Below are 23,296 nucleotides of genomic sequence, written 5' to 3' on the forward strand. Positions count from 1 at the left end.
TTATTATTAAGGAGTGCTCCCAAGGTGAAGCGAAGATAATTTTCGGTCTAAATTTTTTTTTTGTCTGTGACTTGAATTGCTCTGGAAATTTTCCTTTCAGATCTCGTGTTTGTTTAGCAGGTTCTTTACAATATGCATGTGACTAAAATTATTTTAACAGCCTTAATTGTATTACAATGACAAAGATTCTGTAGATCTTGTGACAACACATTCTTCTGTAGGAGTTGATTTAATTCCTTTTCAGTGGTTGATATTTGAACCTCTTTCATTTAGAGGAGATCCAGCAACACAATTCACTAAGCGCCTAAACAGGTCCAGGAGGGGTTAAAGAACACACCACCAATATAAAAACTGCCACTCTCTTGCGTAATCTATACAACCTTGTAGTTGAATCTGGGTTCTTGTGAAATTTTAATCAAGTAACTTGGGAATGCGATATGATGATTGGGGAGCAATATAAAGGAATTCTACAAACTACTAAATCTGCTTTATGTTTTGTTCCATAATCCTATTGTAGTTTTCAATGAGAGGAAATTTCCAAATTTTACACGCTTAAAGTTTTACTTTTTATTGTGCACAAAGTTTTATGAAGGCGTCTATTTGGGTGATGGGTGGTTTTTAAAATATAACATGAGAATATTTCCAAGATCAAATAAAAGGGGAAACAACTGAGACATTAATGACTACAGAGGGAAATATCCTTGGAACTGGGGGTAGCATGTCTTTACTAAAGACACAATGACCAGGTAGTTATTTTTGGTAACTCTCAACATTATGCGGGTCATATCATATTTTGTGATCAGAGCAGAGCAAACATGTTTACTAATGACTTTGTGTTTTTAGTCACTGAAATTTTAAGGATAACATAAGATCTAGGTCTCAATGCTAAAGCATGGCCATGAAAACTATCCATCTAAACAGTTTTTCAAAAAATTTATCTCTGTAAAAGGACATGGGAGGGACACAGAATTTACTTTCTTTTTTTTTTTTTTTTTTAAACGTTTATTTTATTTTTGAGACAGAGAGAGACAGAGCATGAACAGGGGAGGAGCAGAGAGAGAGGGAGACACAGAATCCGAAACAGGCTCCAGGCTCTGAGCTGTCAGCACAGAGCCCGACGCGGGGCTCGAACCCACGGACTGTGAGATCATGACCTGAGCCGAAGTCGGATGCTTAACCGACCAAGCCACCCAGGCGCCCCAGAATTTTCAAATATCCATTGAGATAGAATCACTGCTTGATGCAGGGCCTGGTGAGGTAGGGCCTGCGCCTAAAGAATCCATCTAGGAGAATTCACAGTCTAAGTCAAGTCACACTTGGGGGGCCATCTCATTACTTTGTTTTATCAAATCAGGGGAAATCTGATTAACATGGACAACAAAGCGCTCATACTGGAGGGACAAAAAGGTACAAAGGGGCAGAGAAGTACTGAGGGAAAGGGGAAGGAAGAGGCCTTGCCAATTCTTGTTAATTGGGGTCAGAATAGTACTGGGAATTTCCTATACCCTAAGTTTGTTGAATGATTACATAGGTCTAGGGAAAGGGGATATGCTCAGACTGATACACCCAACTTTTTAGTATTGGGGTTCTACCTAGTAAGTTGCAATTTCCTCTTCTCACATTTTGTATTGACTAATGGGAGGGGAGAGGTCTCCAACAGGTGTTTGCTCCAATTCAAAAGCTTTGGCCTGTTGGGCAATTTGGGTTTGAATCTTCCTCTCTCAAATGAGTGGGGCTCTTACCAGTTACGAGGGACTTCCCTTGGGACTTGTTGCAACAGCATACAGTGGCAATGGAGATTTGAGGGTAGTTTCCGGTTCTGCTTTGCCATCTTGGGGTGGCTCTGAAAAGCTTTCTTACCTCTGACAGGAAGAAAATGTTCACAGGGTTGATTCATTACTACACAGAATGCAGTGAAGATAGTTGGGCAACCTGAGTCAGATGTTCAGATGGAAAGATAGGGAGACTCTGATGACACAAGTTTAAATTCTAGGTCTGCAGGTAAAGCTTTGCAAAGAGCCCCACCCCAGAGACACCTGCACTGGGGCCTCCTTTGCTGTTTCTTCCCCATCTCCAGGACTCTAAGTCTAGATGAATTGCGCATTCCTGGGGGAAATGCTGTATTATATCACTTATATCTATCTATATACATAACTACATATGTATGTATAGAGAGATATGTGTATATATACACAACAGACTAATTTGTATGATTTGTAACCATCTTTGTAGATAAAATAACAAAAACAAAACCTAACCTAATAGCTTAAAAACGTTGCCCAGTGATTGCTGGCATCAATATCCCACACAAGATTAAAATTATTCCCCAAGTTGCATCCCCTGCACTCCAATTGATATTTTAATAACTTGATTAAAAATTTCTCAGAAGTCTATTAGAGTCAGGAAACGGTCTGCGGTGTAGGTGAGGATTTTCAGTTTTTGCAACGGAAACTTTTGGCCCCATGAACAGAATAGCAAAAACTCAATTAAATGTGTTTTTCCTCCATCCTTGCCTAATCCAAAGGTAAAAAATGAAAAATGGTTTGGAAGAGTGGTGTTTAGGTTTGCTTTTCTTCGTTTTTTCCTGTAGAACGGCCAGGTGGATTCATATGATCCAATTTTTAAATAGTCTTTTATCTCCCATTCCGAATAAATCCGGCCACCCAGCACAATCAGAAAGTTGTTTTTTGTTTTGTTTTGAATTTTCAGCCTCTAAAGGATGGGGGAAGGGAAACAAAAGAGGGGGAGGGCAAAGGACGGAGAAGTACTTTAATTAAAAACAACCAATAACTCGAGTTTTTTAGATAAGGTTTTTCATTTCCTAATTAAGAAATGAGTTTAATAGTCCTTTGGCCAACACAAGTTAGACACTCCTATGAAAACCCTAAAGGGCTGGTGGCTGTCCCAGGGACTAAACTCCATTCCCCTGCGAGACCCCAGGCCAGCCCGCGCCCCTGGCCGACCCTGCCCAGCTCTGACTGGGGTCCTTCCCACTCGTCCAGCAGGCACCTCGGCTTCCCCAGGTCTGTCTTCTCTTGCCCTCAGTTCCGCGCTGGACCGGCCGCCTCGGGCTCGCCGCCACCAGGTCGGCGCAAATACCTTTTCCCTCCCCGGGGCCCCAGGCGCGGACACCTCCCTGCCTCCCTCCCTGCTGGCGGGGCCCTTTCCCGGCTGGGGAACAGCAGCCCCGGCCGCGGCGGCAGGAAGCGAAGCCCTTGTTGATGCTGTTCCATGGCGCGCCCCCCCGCCCTCCGGTGGCCGCCCCGGCTCTTCCCGGCTCCGGGGCGCCCCCCTCCGCGCCTGCGCAGTGCCCCGCGGGGGGCGGGGCTCAGATTCCTGTCAGCGGCGGCGGCGGTGGCGGCGACCGTCAGTTTTCGCTGAGGAGAAGCACGAAACGGACCCGTTGGCTCTTCCCCCCTCCCTTTCCCCGCCCTGAACCCCCCTCCTGGCTCGCCGGGAATTAGTCCCCGTGGAGTTTCGCCTCCACCTCGCTGCGGTTTCCTCGGCCCGGTGGAAGTCACTGCCCTCGAGGAGGAGGCAGCAGCAGCAGCCGCCCTCGCCTCGCCGCCCCCGGTTCGGTGCCCGCGGTCCCGGAGAGGAGGTGCCGCCGCCACCGCCGCTCCCCCCCTCCCGCTGCCCTCGGGCCGGGCTGGGTCGAGCTGCGATGCCCTCGGACTTCATCTCATTGCTCAGCGCGGACCTAGACCTGGAATCGCCCAAGTCCCTGTACTCGCGAGGTGAGTCAGGCTGGGGGCTGGGGCGTGGGGGCGGGGAGGCCCGGCCCGGGGGAGCCGGAGGGGTCCCCGTCGGGGGGTAGGGGCAAGCCCGGGCCGGTCGGGCCTGTTTTGGGGGATGGGGAGAGGCCGATGGGGTCGGGTGGTGGTGGAAGGGGCCGGGGAGGAGTGGCGGCCCCTCCCCCGCGGAGCCGCCGGCCACACGGGGCCCAATTGCCGTCGGCCCCGGGTCTCTGCGGCACCAGTCGCACTGAGAGTCCCTCGGCGTGTCCGGCCCCGCCACACTCCTCGAGCAGCCGGCCCCGGCCTCCCCAGCTCAGGGATCTTTCCCCCCCCCCCCCCCACGTCCTCTCCCCCCACCCCCGACTGGGCCCCGCGCTGGGGCCGCTGCGATCGGTGCGCCGCGGCCGCTCTTACCAGGACCATCCTCCCCAGCAAAGTTGCCCCCAAGCGGGCGGCGTGGCTTGGAGCCGGTTCTGGGTGCAGGGGCACCATTTTCCTCCCCCTCCAGGTTGTTTGTGCGCCGTCGTTCTACCCCCCTCTCCCTCCGGCCTAGTCCACTCCCTCCCCTTGTTGGGACGGCCCCCCTCGACCAGGCGTTCTTCCTTTCCTCGTCATCTTATTGCTGGAAAGGGCCCGAATTTTCTGTTTTCCTCTCTTTCCACCTATGTGGCATTCTAACGACTTGCATCTCCCTCTCTTTTACAAAGACGGGGGTGGTCTCTCTCTGGCTCAGTTTTATCCCTCTCCTGTCCCGGGGGTACCAGCTCAGGCACTGACGCTGTCGTCCTCTGAGAATTTTCTCTTTCGTGGCCGTTCAAGGGTTCGTTGCAGGGAGGGGGCAGCGAGATTCCCGTTTTAAAAACTCTTTTGGCCAAAGCCTGAAGGGGATTCCCGGGATCCACGGTACCAGCACTGGAGCTGATCTCTGCTGGGTTTAAATTCCTATACTGGGCACCACAAGAATGTGTTAGAACAGGTTCCCTGTGCGAAAGGGGCATCAAACCGAAATGCTCCCTCCGCACTCCTCACCACTTTTTACACCACTGGGAGGGGCAAAAGACATAACTGGGTTATTAGCTCTTCATTTCACCATATTTAAAAAAAAAAAAAAATTGAGTGCCATTGCGAACCTCCTTCCTGAGACGGCCAGCGTGCCTTCATTTTTTTTTTGGTGTTCCGTATCCATCCGCTGATTCCACCCCCTCCGGAAAGGGGGACTTCAGCCTTCACGCGAGTACCTTGAAATTGTTTAAGTGAATCAGTGTGCGATGGTTTCGTCTGGAAGGTACTGGACTTCGCACACCGACGATTGGGTTTGTGCACAGAGTCCTACTAGTAACTGTGGCCATTGTCTGTTGCTCTGATGACTTTAGTTGGCAGTCACCATCCTGTAGGATGTTTCTCCGGCAACGTACCTGAAGTAGTTTGGAAATACTGTAGTTTTGAGCGTCAGAAGAAAAAGATGATGTCAAGAGGTGATTCTTAGAAGAGGTCTAATGTGGTACCATCGGTGCTAAAAATAGCCAAGACATTAACACCGTTTGTGTAGTAATCATCAGATAATTTTCCATGAAACAAACACTTTATGGCCATCTAAGTTTAGCACAGAGACCGATGTGAGAGGCAGTTCAGCCTTCTTTGACATATTCGCGAATATGGGCTTTAGCTCTTAAAAATACGTGGCAGTTATGTAAGAGATGTATGCTACCCTTGCCCTTTTTTTTTTTCCTTTTTTTTTTTTTTTAAGTCATTCAGCATAAAAAGTGCTTAATGCTTTTTGTGTTTTTCAGATTCTCTGAAGTTACACCCATCACAGAATTTTCATAGAGCTGGACTATTGGAAGGTCAGCAAAGTGCCATTTTAAAAGCATATTGTGTGAGTATGCAAAGGCTTTCTCTGAAATGGAGTTTAAATGAGAAAGTGTGAAACTTTGCAAACTCACACAATGTAGTTTTCTCTTAAAGAGACTGATCCTTCTTTTAGAGCAGCTGAATGTTTCAGTGGATTTTGTTGCTGTGTTTGATGTGCTTGTTAGCTTGTTGTATCTGCTTTGAGAAGCCTTGAAAAAACTCCCACAAAATCGTTAAAAATTATGTGTTGGGTGTTCTACTTTAGAATCCCAGGTCTTAATTCTAGCTTTTTAGAAACAAACTGAATATGAAAAGGCTCAAACATTAAGATCATGAATATAACTAAGAATGACACCAAACACATATTTAGTTTGAAAATTCAGAATTTAGAACTTTTATATGCTAGGCATTTCAAAACGGTATGTTAATTATTTATTACAAAAGCATTGATGTCATTACTGTTGTATTACTTTTAAGGATAAGGAAAGCCAAGTGACAGACATGATGAATGAACTACGCTTAGAAAAAAAGGGTTTGAGAAAGTTCTGGAAATGTTAATAGAAGGTGTAGAATTTAAACAGCTGACAATTACTTTAGAAAACTTTGTTATTTTAGCATTTTAAGACAAAAAAAGACTCTATTTGTATTTTGTAATTTTTTAAAATATATTTTTTAAAGTTTATTTTTTTAGTAATCTCTACACTCAGTGTGGGGCTCAAACTCATGACCCCCTAGATCAAGAGTTACATGCTCTTTGGACTGAGCCAGCCGGGCACCCCAGTGTTTTGTAGTTTTTGAAGGGGCTTTACATATATCCTCTTTGAATTTTCTAATCCTGCAATTGGACAGCAAGGATATTAATTTCCCCATTGTAGAGATGAGTAACCTGAGGTTGAAATTAAGAGACTTGGGGGGGGGGGGGGGCGGGAAGTCACATGATAGCAGCAGAAACAATGCCTTTTGTGTTTTAGCTAGAGTTCTTTACCCAAAGCCAAGCTGCCACTGTAAAATATATTTGTGACCAGTAACTTAAACATTTTGTGGTCAACTTAAAAAATGCCCTAAATATTTAAGTTTGATTTGAGTTGAGATGTTTACTTCTCATAGCGGGGGGGGGGAGTGGGTTTTGTAATTGAGCTTAAGTTTGAATACATACCAGTTTAGTTGCTTATTAGCTCTGTGACCTTGGGCAGGTGATTTCACCTCTCTAAACTTTACTATTCTTTCTATAAAAATAGATACAATCTCTTAAATTTAGTGACATAAGGTGTATGAAAATGCCTAGTTTAGTGTCTGGCTTAATAAATTTTTTTTTGGTTTTGTTTTTTTTTGTTGTTGTTGTTTAGTATTAGCTAAATTGTTTCAACTATAATTTAGAGCATATAAAATATTCTCTAATTATTGATTATACTTATCAGAAACCCATTGATATATATTAGTATAAAGATCAACTACAACTTGAGGTGAGGAATTTTATAAGTGTTTCTTAGTGAAGCAGATTTCTGTTTTTTATTCATATTGTTCAGTTTGTGCGATGCTGTAGATTCATATTTGTCTATACAAATGTATCCATTTTCTGGGCAGCAGACCAGAGAGTATCATAATCATAGAGATTATTGGGCAGGAGAGAGAGATGAAAAAAAAAGGGTGTTAATTATTTCAGCAAATAATTTTAACAAGTTGATGGAACTGCAGCCAGTCATTTAATATGTATATTTACATGTATGTGCTTAAATATTTTCATTAATTTCTTATTTTGGTTGAGAGGATACTCAATTTTTTAAAAATAAGACCATCCTTTTACAGATTATATATACATTGTAAAATGTATAAATATCAAGTATCCTTTTATGTCTTTGATACAGGGAATCCTAAGAAAGTTGTTTGGTTGTGGAATGAAAGTGAAGTATTTAATCTCTGCACCCTACTTCTCTTTTAACCATTTATTATGGGCATTTTAAGGAACATACAAAAGTAAAGAGAATAAAATGATGGACCCCCAAATACCTATTACTAAGTTTTAACAATCATCAATACATGTCTAGTCTTATTTCTTTTATTTTCTCCCAAACTATTATTTTATTTTATTTTTAAAGTTTATTCATTTATTTTGAGAAAGAGAGTGTGCACGAATGGGAGAGGGGCAGAGAGAGAGAGGGAGAGAGAGAGAATCCTAAGCAGGCTCCACACTGGCAGCGCAGAGCCCAACAATGCAAGCCTTGAGCTCACAAACCATGAGATCATGACCTGAGCCGAAACCAAGAGTCAGATGCTTAACCAACTGAGCCACCCATTTGCCCCAAGCTATATTATTTTAAAACAAATATCAGACATCTATTATTTCATATATAAATACTTCTGTATTGTAGTGATATTTCTTATATTAATTTTTAAAATACCCTACTTTATTCCAGGAAATACTTATTTTGATTTATTTCAGCAAGGTCTGTCCTCTCTCCTGCCCTTTCCTTAAGATAAAGTATGATTGGAGGCTACTGCTTCTAGTATGTAGTGTACCTTGCAATCTGTGTTAAAAATTGTAAGTCATGCATCAGATTTGGGTTCAAATCCTTGTTTCAACACTTATGCATGACCTCAGCTTAGTTATTTAATCTCATTGTGCTTTAATTTTCTCATCTTCAGATGGAGGCAATCATAGTGTCTTCATTGTGGGTTACTGAAGATTATTTAAGGCAAATTCACGTGTAAAGCATTTAACCTAGCACATAGTAAGTGCACAATAAATGTTAGCTAAATTAAAAATTTAATACAACATCCACTTATATGGCTTTTACTGTGTGCCAAGAACTTTATAAGTGTGAACTCACTGAACTCTCATAACAACCCTTTGAGTTGGTTGTTATTCCATTTTATAGATGAGGGAGCTAAAGTGTAGGGAGGTTTAGTAACTTACCCAGAGTCATACAGGTGGTACATTGTAGCCAAGATTCCAACACAGGTATTGTCACTATAGTCTGTGCTCTTAACTACTATACTGTACTGACTCCCTCTGTTATATAATATGAAGTACTTTCTGGTATTATGTGTGTATACTTTCTGTCAGTGGTCTAGATATCTATTTAATAGTGAAGTCAGCCCAGAGTGAGGAGAATTTAATTACTATCATACATTTGTTAAATTTTTTATAGAACATGTTTTTTCCAAATTTAAGTTCTCTCTGTAGGAAAACAAGGTTGGAAAATTTATAGTTGAATATTACTGAACTTGAAAAATAGCTTCAAAATCTCTTTACCATTTTAATTAAGTTTGCTTTTATCCTACATATTGATGCTGGTCCTTCTTGCTACTATACATATTTTTTTTAAAAGAATAGGGAATTAGTTTTTTTTTAATTGAGATATAGTTGACATAAAACACCATATTAATTTCAGTTTCACAAGGTAATGATTTATTATTTGTATATATTGGGAAGTGACCACCACAATAAGTCTAGTTAACATTGGTCACCATATTTAGTTCTCCTACTACCTTTTTACTCAATGTGATGGCCTGACAATGAGAAAAGAGTGTAGGTATCTAATTCAATAATACATAGCCATAAATAATGTTTCTGATGACCCCATAATTACATGTGAAACTCTTAATAAAATAAGTAAATAAAAGAAATACTGTTGCAATTATATTAAAAATAACTCCCATAGAAACTCCTTTACAGGGCCACATGGGTTGCTCAGTGGGTTAAGCGTTTGACTCTTGATTTCAGCTCAGATCATGATCTCACCATCCTGAGAACATGTCCCAGGTCTGGCTCTGCGCTGACATCACGGAGCCTGCTTGGGATTTTCTGTCTCACAATAAATAAATAAACTTAAAAAAAAAGTCCTGTGCAAAAGCATGTATTGTAATATTTTACTTTTTAATTCTATTTTTGCATTTTCTCTGCCTTTTTTAAGGAAGATAGTTTATATATATTGAAAAAATAAAATGGTTTACAAATATGAAGGCTAGGAGTCTGCTTGAGTACCTAGAGAAAAGATTCACTACAGAGAAAAAGTTATCATTTCTTATACTTTTCTGTATTGAAAAATACTGATTTGGGCATATATTGTTTGCTATAGAAAAAATTGAGGTAAGGGCGCCTGGGTGGCACAGTCGGTTAAGCGTCCGACTTCAGCCAGGTCACGATCTCGCGGTCCGTGAGTTCTAGCCCCGCGTCGGGCTCTGGGCTGATGGCTCGGAGCCTGGGACCTGTTTCAGATTCTGTGTCTCCCTCTCTCTGCCCCTCCCCCGTTCATGCTCTGTCTGTCTCTCTCTGTCCCCAAAATAAATAAAAAACGTTAAAAAAAAAAAAAAGAAAAAGAAAAAATTGAGGTAAAAATTAAACTAAATGAAAGTAAACGAATATGATTAAGAGGTCATTCTGGAAATACAGAGATGTAAGATAAGATAGTATAAAATCAGATAAAATAGGAAAAATAATAGAAGTGAGTTGGAAAAAATAGAGTAATAAAAACAATGGATTAAAATTTTAAAATGTGTTTACAAGCAGGAGTTACAAGATTACATGATGGATAAAATTAAGTAACTGGTTAAATAAGAGCTAAATACCAATGTGAGGTGATCATAGTATGAATTTAATATTTGAAACTGGAAGATTTTTATTTTTTATATTTATTTTAACAATGAGGGACAATAAACTATTTTTTCTTAACCGCTGTCAAATTATTTGATATAGTACCAGGCATAATTATACTTTATAGTTCACAAAATGAAAATCCTAAAAATAGCAGCAGTGTTTTGCTGACTTTATGGAATATTTCTGAATTGCCATTGAGCCCAATTTATTTTTCTTCCTAGAGCTGATAGTTCATAAGATAGTTAAGCCATTACTTCTTAAATGATGAAATGTATGAAGGCATCTTATTAGAAATGATAATCTTCATTAGAAATGAAGAGATCTTACTAGAAATTAGAAAAAAATTAGATTTTTTGGAAAATATTTAAAATTAAAAATAACCTATTGGATTCTTTTCTTGTTTAGTATCTATTAATCTCTATACATTATTACCTAGTACACAAAAAATATCATTATGGAAATAATTATGAAAATGAAGTTCAAACATGATAAAAGTTACACACCTAGTTCCTTCTAACTTCTAAGTTCTAGGATCCATCTTTCTCTGATTTTCCTACCTTTTGTTTTTGTGTCTTTCTAAACTCTGTTTTTGTAATTTTCATTCAGTACTACAATTCTGTTGCTTATTACAGTAAGAGGATAGAAATTCATAATTAAATGGTTCTTGGCTTGCTCTTAACTCACCCTTGACTGTAGTATAATTATTCCAGGAGTTCCCTAAAACTTGAAAGTGATAGTAGAGAGAAACATTTCTTACTGTGATTAATATTATATATAAAAAATAGTCACTTTATATTAGAAAAAGTTGACTCAGATTATATTTTCTGTAAAATAATAGAGAATTAGAAAAAAATAAAAGATCATATTAATCCAAGACATCATTGGGCCTGCTTGTTTAGTGAGAGAAGACAGTCCTGTTAGTTCTAAGGTATAAGACACTCTTCAGTAGAAATGTTGCTTATTATCTTATGTTACTGTCTTGTTGCAAAGAGTTTATTTCAAGTTACATAAAAGAGATTCGTGTGACTTTTATTTGCTGTTGTCTTAATAAAAATCAAGGTTAAAAAAAAACTAACAGTATGTAATGCATTAAATATAAACATGTCCTTGAATGAAAATGTAGACATTTTCTTTATGGATGAACTGCAGATAATGATTTTAGCTTCTAAATATAAATAAAACCTGGTGTTGTGATAAAGGATCTATATTTCTGATAATTTGAATGAAAGATATGCTATATGGAAATTTTCAGTTACTTTTATTCTTTTTTTTTTAACTTAAAAAATTTTTTTTGACGTGTATTTATTTTTGAGAGATAGAGAGAGACAAGCATGAGCAGGGAAGGGGCAGAGAGAGAGGGAGACAGAATCTGAAGCAGGCTCCAGGCTCCGAGCTGTCAGCACAGAGCCCAACGCAGGGCTCCAACCCACAAACCGTGAGATCATGACCTGAGCTGAAGTTGGGTGCTCAAATGACTGAGCCACCCAGGTGCCCCTCTTTTATTTGTTATTATTATTATTTTTTAATTATTAAAAACATTTTTTTAATGTTTATTTATTTTTGAGAGAGACAGAGTGCAAGTGAGGGATGGGCAGAGAGAAAGACACAGAATCCGAAGCAGCTCTAGGCCCCGAGCTGTCAGCGCAGAACCTTATGCAGGGCTCAAACCCATGAACCGTGGGATCATGACCTGAGCTAAAGTCAGACCCCCAACCAACTGAGCCACCCAGGCACCACCCCTATTTACTCTTAATAGCTGTTGAAAAATTAAAGGTTGTTTTTTTTTTTTTTTTATATTTACTTGACAGATGATGATAATTATGGCTGGTCAGTCAGAATGTTTATTCATTTCTTTCCCATTTAGAAATGGTATGATGAGACTCTTAGTAAATTTGATATTTTATTTATTTATTTATTTATTTATTTATTTATTTATTTATTTATTTATTTATTGGTATTGTTTTTGAAGGTGAGGCAAGAACAGAAAAGTTTCTAAGAGTGACCTAAGTTGTTGTTGATTACTCTTGTCATTATAAATATAGGGTTTTTTGGGTTTTTTGTTTAGTTTTAGTTTTAAAAAATTTCCTTAAAGTAATATTTATAGGACATGTTAAAAGAAAGTGTTGGTAAAGAAAGATAATAAATTCAATATTAGTAATAATTGAATACATTTTTCAGCTATTTGTATGTGCCAGAATTTTATAGATATTTTTCACATTAGTCTTCAGAAAAATCCTATGAGATCGTATCAGTATTCGTATTTCATAAATGAGCAAACTGAGGTACAGAGGGATTCACTAATTTTCCCAGCGTCGCATAGCTAATCGAAGAGGCTGGAATTTGAAACTTGACTATTTTACCACAGAGTATTGAGCTTATCATGAGTTTCTTTAATATAAACATTTGATAATTGGTATTTACACTTTGGGCCCTACTAAAATTACACCACTGTTCAGATGGTGTAAAAAGAGTGGTTTGTGTAGGATTCTTTACCTAAACAGTTCCCATAAAAGAAGAGAGACAGTCTATAAGCCACACATAAAAACCAGTTAAGAATATGATGATGACCCTTTTGGGGAACATTTTAACACATAAAATTAGCAAATCATTGCCTGGCTTTGGTGAGTGTCTTTAAGATGTAGCTGAAGCACATCACTGGTTGAGCCACCTCTGTTTTGACAGATGATGATACTCAGAAGTGAAAAGCGGGGGAAGAGTAAGCAAACTATCCCCTCAGGAGAATTACTTGAGAGATGGAGGATGCCATGCGACTCTTGGTATCTTTGGCAGTAGTTTATGGAAGCATGGAATCGCTGCACCTTTTTCTGCTGATGTGTCCCAGAGCCTAACTAAATTTGAAAGGAGATGAGCAACAGGAAAAACAGTACTAATAGTGCTTCAGGAGTTAATTCATTGTTAATGAACTTCCTGAAAATTCTGTGTTAGCCATTAGAAAAATATGGATTTTCATTCTAGTTTGGCCTTGAGACCCTGTGAAAAATCGTGCAAGCGTTCCTTTTCTTCAGTAGAGACATTAATGTCAGTTTTGCTTACCTCAGAGTTAAGAGGAAGAACAACTGACACTATGTTAGAGGACCAAACTATGAAATGCTGTATGAGTATTGATATTTTGCATAGGGCCTATTAATTGACTTTGGTGGTTTTTCCACTGGCCCTTTTTTTTTTTTTTTTTTTTGGTCTTTTATTCATGTCTCCCATTTTCTCAGGGTACTCTACATTTTACTTGTTGGCTCTGTGGTTACTGCTTGTATCTTTTCTCTCTTTCCCTTCTCTTTTAATAACAAACCATTTTTTTTTTTTTTTCCTTCAACGTTTTTTTTTTTATTTATTTTTGGGACAGAGAGAGACAGAGCATGAACGGGGGAGGGGCAGAGAGAGAGGGAGACACAGAATCAGAAACAGGCTCCAGGCTCCGAGCCGTCAGCCCAGAGCCCGACGCGGGGCTCGAACTCACGGACCGCGAGATCGTGACCTGGCTGAAGTCGGACGCTTAACCGACTGCGCCACCCAGGCGCCCTAAACCATTTTTATATAGAGATACAGAGATTCACCAGTTTTGACCATTCCAGGAGTTTTAAACAAGTGTATACATTTGTGTAATTACTGCAGATAGGATACAGAACATTTCAGTCTATCTCTTGCTCTTTTATAATCAGTTCTGCCCACTCTGGCCCCTCAGGCAACTACTAATCTGTTTTTCCTTAAAATAGATTAGTTTTGCCATTTTTAGAAGTTTATATAAATGGATTTATACACCGTATATTCTTTTCTCTTTAACTTTTGTTTAACCACCGTAACGTTCTTAAAGGGAAAGCTATTTTTTTTAAAGGGCATAAAAGTAATGAAATTTTTTATTCTCTTAAACATTCTTCTATTCTATACTGTAGCCAAGTGCAGTTTTTTAGGGATGACTTTTGATATTTATGCACAAGTCTAAGTTACTTAGTCATAATATTTGTATTTATTCATTCACTCAAAATGAATTTACACCTAGATTCTAGCCACATGTAGTTTACAGCTTAGTAGAAGAGATTGTATGTGAATAAACAGTGATAACAGTATTTTAAAGGGTTTCAATAATTCAATCTAGATTGGAGAATGAAATTAATATGTTTGACTTTTAACTTTTATTTGCTAATAGGGCAATACTTTTGTGCACCTTATACCAGAGTATATGGTTTGCCCCTATACTTAATAATTGTAATTGAAGTTTAGAACTTTAACATTTTTTGGTAGTTTAAGTCTTGAGAGGGTTATATAGCTGAAGAGTGTGTAGGGAGTATGTACTTATTTACTCTGTTTCTGTAGGTTAATTGTAAAGGTCAAAACAGATTATGAGCTTTCTATCCCTGATAAGTGAGTCTGTCTTGTGCTTAACTGTATTGCAAGTACTAATTTGTAATAAAATTCAAATTTGCCCAGTAATCATATATACTATATACCATACTGCTAGTTTGGACCTTAGGTATTAAAATACTTTTTTTTTTTTTTAACGTTTATTCATTTTTGAGAGACAGAGACAGAGCACGAGCAGGGGAGGCCCAGAGAGAGAGGGAGACAGAATCTGAAGCAGGCTCCAAGCTCTGAGCTGTCAGCACAGATTGGAGCTTTTCAGAGTACATGATGGGTGCATCATTTCACATTTTCAGCAGCAATGTGTGAGAGTTCTGATTTCTCCATATCCTTGTCAACACTTAATATTATCTCTTTTTTATTATAGACATCTTTATGGTTTTGATTTCCATTTCCCTATTGACTAATACTGTTGAGCATCTTTCCATGTGTTTATTGGCCATTAGTATGTCTTCATTGGAAAAATGTGTATTCAAGGATTTTGCCATTTTTAAATTGAATTACTTGTCTTATTGTTGAGTTGTAAGAATTCCTTATATATTCTGTACACAAGTCCCTTATCAAATAGGTGATTTACAGAAATTTTCTCCCGTTCTGTGGGTTGTCTTCACTTTCGTGATGGTACCTTTTAATGCATTAACATTTTAAATTTTGCTTCAGTCTATTTTATCTTTTGTTGTTGTTGCTCATGGTTTGTATCATATTTAAGAAACTGTTGGCTAACTTAGTGTCACAAAGACACCTATATTTTCTTTTGAGAGTGTTATAGTTTTGGCTTTCATATTTTGATCTTTGATCCACTTTGAGTTAATTTATTTTTGGTGTCTCAATTCTTTTTCATTTGTCTGTTCTTATGTCAGTACTGTTCTGTCTTGATTATGTAGCTTTGAAATAAATCTTGAAATTGAGAAGGGTGAGTCTTCCAATTTTGTTCTTCTTTTACGGGATTATTTTGGCTACTCAGAGTTCCTTGAATTTCCATTGAGTTTTAAGATTAGCTTCTCAACCTCTGCAAAAGAGTGAGCTGTGGTTTTAATACAGATTGTATTGAATCTATTTTGAAGAGTGTTGTTTGTGGAATATTGCCATCTTAATAATATTAAACCTTCCTGTCTAGGACCATGGGATTTTTTTTCCCTTTTATTTAGATCTTTAATTTCTTTCAGTAGTGTCTTGTAGTTTTCAGAGTATACGTTTTACACATCTTTTTAAACATTTATTTTTACATATTCTTTTTAATCATTGTTTTTAAGTGTTAGCAAAATTACAGAAATAATTTGAGGAATGGTCTCTTAAAACTTAGGAGAACTTTAGTATTGAAGTACTAGATTATACATATAGTCAGAAAAAAAACCAAACTGTGGTAAAATAATTGTAAAATATTGTAAAAATTAAAGCTGCCATAAAATTAAAGCTGCAATAAGCCATAAAGAACATCTAGTAAAGTCCAGTTTTGTTTAAAAAGTTGTACTGGGTGGGGGCGCCTGGGTGGCTCGGTCGGTTAAGCGTCTGACTTCGGCTCAGGTCATGATCTCGCGGTCCGTGAGTTCGAGCCCTGCGTTGGGCTCTGTGCTGACCGCTCAGAGCCTGGAGCCCGTTTCAGATTCTGTGTCTCCCTCTCTCTCTGCCCCTCCCCCGTTCATGCTCTGTCTCTCTCTGTCTCAAAAATAAATAAACGTTAAAAAAAAAAAAAAAAAAAAGGTTGTACTGGGTGGTAATTTTCTCAAGGATAGCAACTATACCTTGCCTTCTCATAGCATCTGGCACAAGTGCTTTATAATCTAAAAGGTGCTTCATAAATATTGAAGAATGAATGAATACACATCCAGAAAAGAAGGAAGGAATGATATTGAAAGTCTGAGAAGATTATGTTCTAGTTATATAAAACCTTGTGGAAAGCTTCAATTGAAATAACAATTGCATTAAAATTACAACAGATCAAAAACTAGACCTTTAAAGAATCAGAGCTATTTAAAGACAAAAATTTAGATAATAAAGATGAAAATGGAGGTAAATTTGTTCTCTAAACCTAGAATACTCAAATAAGAAAGTTTTCTTGAAACTTGAATGTAACAATGTTAAGGCAAAATGTATGACTATGTAATAGTTCTCTTAGGGGAACTTTTACATATTACAACTGAAAATAAATAGGATCTAGAATGGTTAGTTAAATTAATACATGATAAGATGACCATCATGGTTAATTAATTGAGAAAGCTGGAGATGTGAATTTAATTTTATGGTATAGAAAATATTTAGTGCCTTTATCAGAAAATGTAATTTTTCCCAACAGAACTTTTTTCTCTGTGCTTGGGATAGTTATATTTTGGGTGGTGGGTCTTAGGAAAAAAGGTTTTTAAAAATTCTGTGCCCCACAGAACAGAATAACCAGGAAAGATGATGTGATTTTATAGAACTGAAAGAAGACGTTTTTATTCAGCATCAGTTCTGCATAACTTAGCTTTTTCAAGCATAGTTTTCCTGGGAATTCAGTAGAGTGAAGTGGGGTATGTGTATGGGTGTGTGTGAAGATCATTTCTGTTAAACCCTGGTCTTCAACAACTATTCAGTCTTCTCATTTTTAACTGTCATTTTCTAGGATCAAACTTCACTTTAAGTATGTAAGTGAATGAGAAGTAAGCCTTAACAATCTTTTTTATAGACAGATTTTAAAAACTGTGTGCGTATATCTTTCATGTGTAGAAACACTGCTTAAAATTTTTTTTTAGCCTTTAATTTCTGCAGGGTCTTAGGAGGGATATAGCATCTAAGACAACGATTTGGGACTACCATACTTGTATTATTTATTTCATTGGTATAATACCACTAATTTTGGAATAATTGTGTTAAGAGTTAAGGATACTTTTTAAACATTTTTTTTTTCTTTTTAATGTTTATGTTTGAGAGAGAGCGAGTGCGCACAAGTGGGAAATGATTATTGGGAATGATTATAACAATAAGTTTACTTAATATCCATCACCACATGTAGTTACAGTTTTTTTCCTGTGATGAGACTTTTTTACTCTCTTAGCAACTTTCAAATATACAATACGGTATTGGCAACTATAGCCACCCTGATGTACATTATATCCCTAGAACTTACTTGTCTTCTAAACTGGAATTTTGTACCATTGATCAGCTTCACCTATTCCCCCCACCACTTGCCACTTCTGGAAACAATCAGTCTCTTTTCTGTAGTTCTCTGTACCTGTGAGTTCAGGGTTTTTGTTTTATATTATTTTCTTTTGTTTTAGATAACACATATAAGTGAGATCATACGGCATTTGTCTTTCTCTGTCTTATTTCACCTAGCTTAATGTTCTCAAGTTCCATTCACGTCACATACAGCAGGATTTCCTTCTTTTTTATGGCTCAGTAATATTCCTGTTCATGTGTGTATCACATTTTCTTTACTCATGTAAAGTATCCCATCGATGGACACTTAAGTTGTTTCCACGTCTTGACTATTGTATGTAATGTTTCGGTGAACATGGGGGTGCAGGTATCTTTTCAAGATAGTGATTTCATTTTCTTAGGGTAAATACCCAGAAATGAAATTGCTGGATCATATGGTAGTTTTATTTTTAATTTTTAATTTTTTGAGGAACCTTCATACTGGTTTACATAGTGGCTGCCCCTGATTGACATCTTTTTAAGTATAGAAATTGATTCTGTTTGAATAAAAATGTGTTCTTTGTATTTTTTTAATGTTTATTTATTTTTGAGAGAGAGGATGAGCACAGGAGGCACAGAGAGAGAGGGAGAGAGAATCCCAAATAGGCTCCTCACAGTCAGTGCAGAGCCTGACGCAGGGCTCAGACTCACAAACGAACCGTGAGATCATGACCTGAGCTGATATAGAGTCCGACGCTTAACCAACTGACTGAGCCACCCAGGTGCCCCAAAAATGTGTTCTTTAAGAGAAACACTTAAGTGGTTGCCTATAAATGAATACAGTATGAAGAGAGTCTACTCCATTTTATTGATTAGAACAATTATTTGTCTATATAATATATAATGTTATATGATATAGCAGAATACTTCTTGTGCTATTATACATATTTATTTAAGTTATATGTAAGAACATACTGACTTTGGGGCACTTGGGTGGTTCAGTCAGTTAAGTGTCGGATTTCGGCTCAGGTCATGATCTCACAGTTCGTGAATTGAGCCCTACATTGAGCTGTGCGCTGACAGTGGAGATCCTGCTTTTAGATCCTCTGTCTCCCTCTCTCTCTGCCCCTCCCCAACTCATACATGCTCTCTTTCTCTCAAAAATGAGTAAATATTTTTTTAAAAAGAACATACTTTAATATCTTTCCCATAATTATTGGTAAATGTATAGATTTTTGTAAATGTTTAGTTGTTTTTGAGAGAGAGAAAAAGAGTGCAAGCACGTACATGCACACTGGTTGGGTATGGACAGAGAGAAAGAAGGAGACAGAGGAGCCGAAGTGGGCTCTGTGCTGACAGCAGAGAGCCCGATGCAGGCTCAAACTCTTGAACCGTGAGATCATGACCCAGCCAAAGTCAGACATGTAACCGACTGAGTCACCCAGATGCCTGCATGTAAATGTTTTAATGTAAAAACACCGATACAATAAAAATACAAAAGCAATGATACAATAATCAAGATGTATGCAATATCAATAAACACATGAAAAGTTTTTCAGCATCATTGGTCATTAGGGAAATGCAAATTTAAAGTACAGTGAGATAATACTTTCTACCCACTAGGATGGCTATAATCAAAAAGACAGGTGTGGCAAGCTGGTGGACAAATCACTTTGTATACTGCTAGTGGAAGTGTAAAATGGTACAGCCACTTTAGGAAATAATCTGGTAATTCCTCAAAAAATTAAACATAGGGTACCATATAATCTAGTAATCTCACTTCTAGATAGATACCCAACAGAAATTAAAACTTCTGTATACACAAAAACCTGTACATAATAGCAGCATTATTCTTAATAGCCAAAATGTGGAAACAGCCTAGATGTACATCAACTGATGAATGGGTGGATAAAATGTACATCCATTCAATGGAGTAATATTTGGCATAAAAAAATGAATTACTGGTACATGCTACAACATGGATGAATCTTGAAAACATGCTAAGTAAAAGAAGCCAGTCACAAAAGACCACATATTGTATGATTCCATTTATATGAAATGTACAGAATAGCCAGATCTATAGGGGCAGAAGGTAGATTAGTGGTTCCTTGGGTGAAGTGGGAGTTGAGGATAGGGATGACAGTAAAAGGTTTGGGGGTTCTTCTGGAAGAGTGATAAAAATGTTCTAAAATTTATTGTGGTGATAGTTGCACAACATTTTGACTATACTAAAAACCAAGTGTCCATCAACAGATGAATGGATAAATAAAATATGGTCTTATGCAGATAACGGAATATTATTCACCTTAAAAAGGAATGACATTCTAATACATTTTACAATGTGGATGAAAACATATGTTAAATGAAATAAGCCAGGTACAAAAAGGACAAATATTGTAGGATTTCTTGAAGTATCTAGAATAGACATAGAAAGTAGAATAGTGGTCACTAGGGACTATGGTGAGAGGGCATTGGAGAGTTATTGTCTAATGGGTACAGAGTTTATATTTGAAATGATGAAAAAGTGCTGTGAATGGGTAGTGGTGATGGTTGCACAACATCGTGAATGAACTTAAGGCCATTGAATTGTACACTTAAAAAATGCAGTGGTGGGGTGCATGGGTTGCTCAGTCATTTGAGCATCCAACTCTTGATGTCAGCTCATGTCATGATCCTAGGGTCATGGGATTGAGCCCCACATCAGGCTCTTGGCTGAGCACGGACCCTGCTTAAGATTTTATCTCTCTCTCCCTCTGCCCCTCTCCCTGGCTCTTGCATATGTGCGCATGCACTGTTTCTCTCTCTCTCTCGTTCTCTCTCTAAAATAATAATAATAAAAAAAAGATGCAGTGGTAAATTTTATGTTATGTATATTTTACCACAAAAATATATTAAAACAGAAGAAGGTAATTTTTTTTAAAATTAAAGTTTATTTATTTTGAATGAGCAAACACAAGCAGGGGAGGGGAAGAGGGAGAGGGAGAGAGAGAATCCCAAGCAGGCTCTGTGCTGATAGTACAGAGCCTGATGCAGGGCTCAGACTCATGAACCATGAGATCATGACATGAGCCAAAACCAAGAGTCAGATGCTTAACCAACTGAGCCACCTAAAAAGTAATTTTAAGAGTCTAATATACACTGACTTTTTTGGTGAAGTTACTGACAGAGGTAATTATGTGGTAGTACATTGAAAAGAGACTGTCCCATTTAACAGAGTATATTTTAGTTATCTAAATCATATATGGTTTTCTTTCTTGTGTTTTCATATGTGAATTTCTCTTGCTTTCTGTAGGGGACCCATAATCTTTAACTTTAAATGTGAATGGGATGACCTAGACATCACTGAGTGTGCTGCATCTTGAATGCTCAAACCCAAAATTTTGATGAGCCAGTCTAGACTACAGATGACTTTGTGAAAAATTCATGGAGTAGACACATTAAGCTCGTTTAGAGTGGAAGAATTTTTTTTACTATTAATATGCATAGTTGATTCATTTTGTTGATTTCTGGAAAGCAAATGTTTATATTTAATAGTAGCAAGTGGATTGCAGTTTTCCAATAAATGTCACAGAATTGTGGCAGTGAGCCAGGAAGAAGAAAAGCTGCATTAGTGAAGTTGAGACACACTTCTGTAGCTATGGTAACCGTAAACTGTACTAAGTCTCAAAAAGGTATTCTCTTTGTATTGGTACGATTAATTAGACATTAGTAGGGGTTAATGAGGACTTTACATAACTGCTTGATTAAATATAGGTGTAATTGTATTCATCAGAGGGCCTGGGTAAGAGGCATTGTTGGGTAGTTTAGTATTTTTTTGGGGTGAGCATTAAAGTGCTTAATTTCCTTTTCTTAATTTGCTTTGTTATGGTCCTCCACTACAAAAATACTTTCTATTTAGAAATGTTTTATTATTGCCGTACTTCAGGTTTTAATTTGAGAATAAATGAGAAAATATGAACATCATTCAATTTAGTAAATTAACCCTGACTAGTATTTGTATGTTTACTAATAAATGCATATTACTCTGTGCACAAGTAGATTTTATGAATAAATAATGTTTTAAGCATAAATTAGGCACTTTGGGGCCCTTTCTGACTCTTGATTTCAGCTCAGGTCATGATCTCGCAGTTCATGGAGCCCTGCATCAGGTCCCATGCTGACAGCTCTGACAGCACATAGCCTGCTTGGGATTCTCTTTCCTCCTCTCTCTGCCCCTACCCAGCTCATACTCTTCTCTCTCTCACGCTTTGTCTCTCAAAATAAAGAAGTAAACTTAAAAAAATAAGTAAGTAAACATATCTTTAAAAAAAAAACAACAAAAAAATAAATTAGGCACTCTGGTAATTCATAATAATTGTTGTAAAATGATTGGTGCTTTTATAAGTAAGAATTTCTTGATGGATACCATGACTTACTGGTAGTCTAATATTTCCCCTAATTATAGAAACTAACTCCAAAGAAAATTTAAGATTAGGTCTTTTTTTTTTTTTTAACGTTTATTTATTTTTGAGACAGAGACAGAGCATGAACAGGGGAGGGGCAGAGAGAGAGGGAGACACAGAATCTGAAACAGGCTCCAGGCTCTGAGCTGTCAGCACAGAGCCCGACGTGGGGCTCGAACTCACGTACTGTGAGATCATGACCTGAGCCGAAGTTGGATGCTTAACCAACCGAGCCACCCAGGCGCCCCAAGATTAGGTCTTTAATCAGGGTTGAATATACTCATTTGATAGAATTATAATGGGCTGCTTGAGGTGGCAAGCTTCTGGAGGGAGGTGGCATCCAATTCTAAAAATAGAAAGGTAAACTAAAACTGAAAGATAAATTTGTGTTCTCACCATACTTGTTTGCTTGTTTGTGTGTAAATACAAAAGTGCATTTTCCCTTAAATTTATATGTGTTTTGCTCTCTTATGCCTTTATACTAAGAAGTCTTTCTTCAACTTGTTGGGCCTCTTCAGAAACATCAGTTGTCAACCAGCATATGGAAGCCAGTTGTATTTTGATATATTCCAAATCAAATGGACTTAGAAGTGAAATTTAGCAGTCTTTTTATTGTATGAGCAAAATGAAACAAAAAGTGAACCATGAGAAGTAAACTCTTTTGAGAAAATCATTTTAGGTTGGACCCTATGGTATTTGTCCAAAAGAGATAACCTATCCATCTGCAAATGCCAAATTAGAGAGAAATTGGTAGAGAAAAGGTACTGGTCCTTCTTGCATTAAGAACTATTTGTATATTCACCATCTAGTTCTTGAACAAAAGTAGACCAGAACATTATATGGAAGGTCCGTCTCAGTGTGTTGGATCTTTCCTTTTCCTTCTTTCTTTTTAGCAGGACAATGTTCATCTACTTGACTACTAATTGTGTTTTGCAGAGATAATGGATTGTAGTAAACATAGCTCTTTATAAAGGGACTGGATGGTGCGTTCTGTGAGAAAAATACCATATTATGGTTTTTTTCGTGCTAGTAGCACATCCACATTTGAATTGCAAAAAAATCCTTAAATATACATAAAATTCAGTACAGAAATTCAGAGGATACCATTTAATAAAAATAAGAGTAAAAAAGGTTTTAACAGTTAAAATAGCTAGGAACAGACAGTACAAAGCAATATCCCT

General features: G+C 37.8%; 1 protein-coding gene across 4 annotated transcripts in view; it reads left to right on the forward strand.

Moving 5' to 3' along the window:
* Positions 1-3,371: 3,371 nt before the first annotated feature.
* Positions 3,372-23,296, forward strand: part of NFAT5 (nuclear factor of activated T cells 5) — a 115,910-nt gene continuing 95,985 nt past the window's right edge. For 2 of the 4 annotated variants that reach the window (XM_058706950.1, XM_058706951.1), the window contains exons 1-2: positions 3,372-3,737; positions 5,528-5,581. In XM_058706950.1, the coding sequence (XP_058562933.1) occupies positions 3,665-3,737; positions 5,528-5,581 (127 nt within the window). In that variant the 5' untranslated portion in view covers positions 3,372-3,664. The remainder of the gene's footprint in view (positions 3,738-5,527; positions 5,582-23,296) is intronic. The other 2 variants (XM_058706953.1, XM_058706954.1) reach the window with 1 other exon arrangement.

Source organism: Neofelis nebulosa, chromosome 17, assembly GCF_028018385.1.
Source record: "Neofelis nebulosa isolate mNeoNeb1 chromosome 17, mNeoNeb1.pri, whole genome shotgun sequence".
Taxonomy (NCBI): Eukaryota; Metazoa; Chordata; class Mammalia; order Carnivora; family Felidae; genus Neofelis; species Neofelis nebulosa.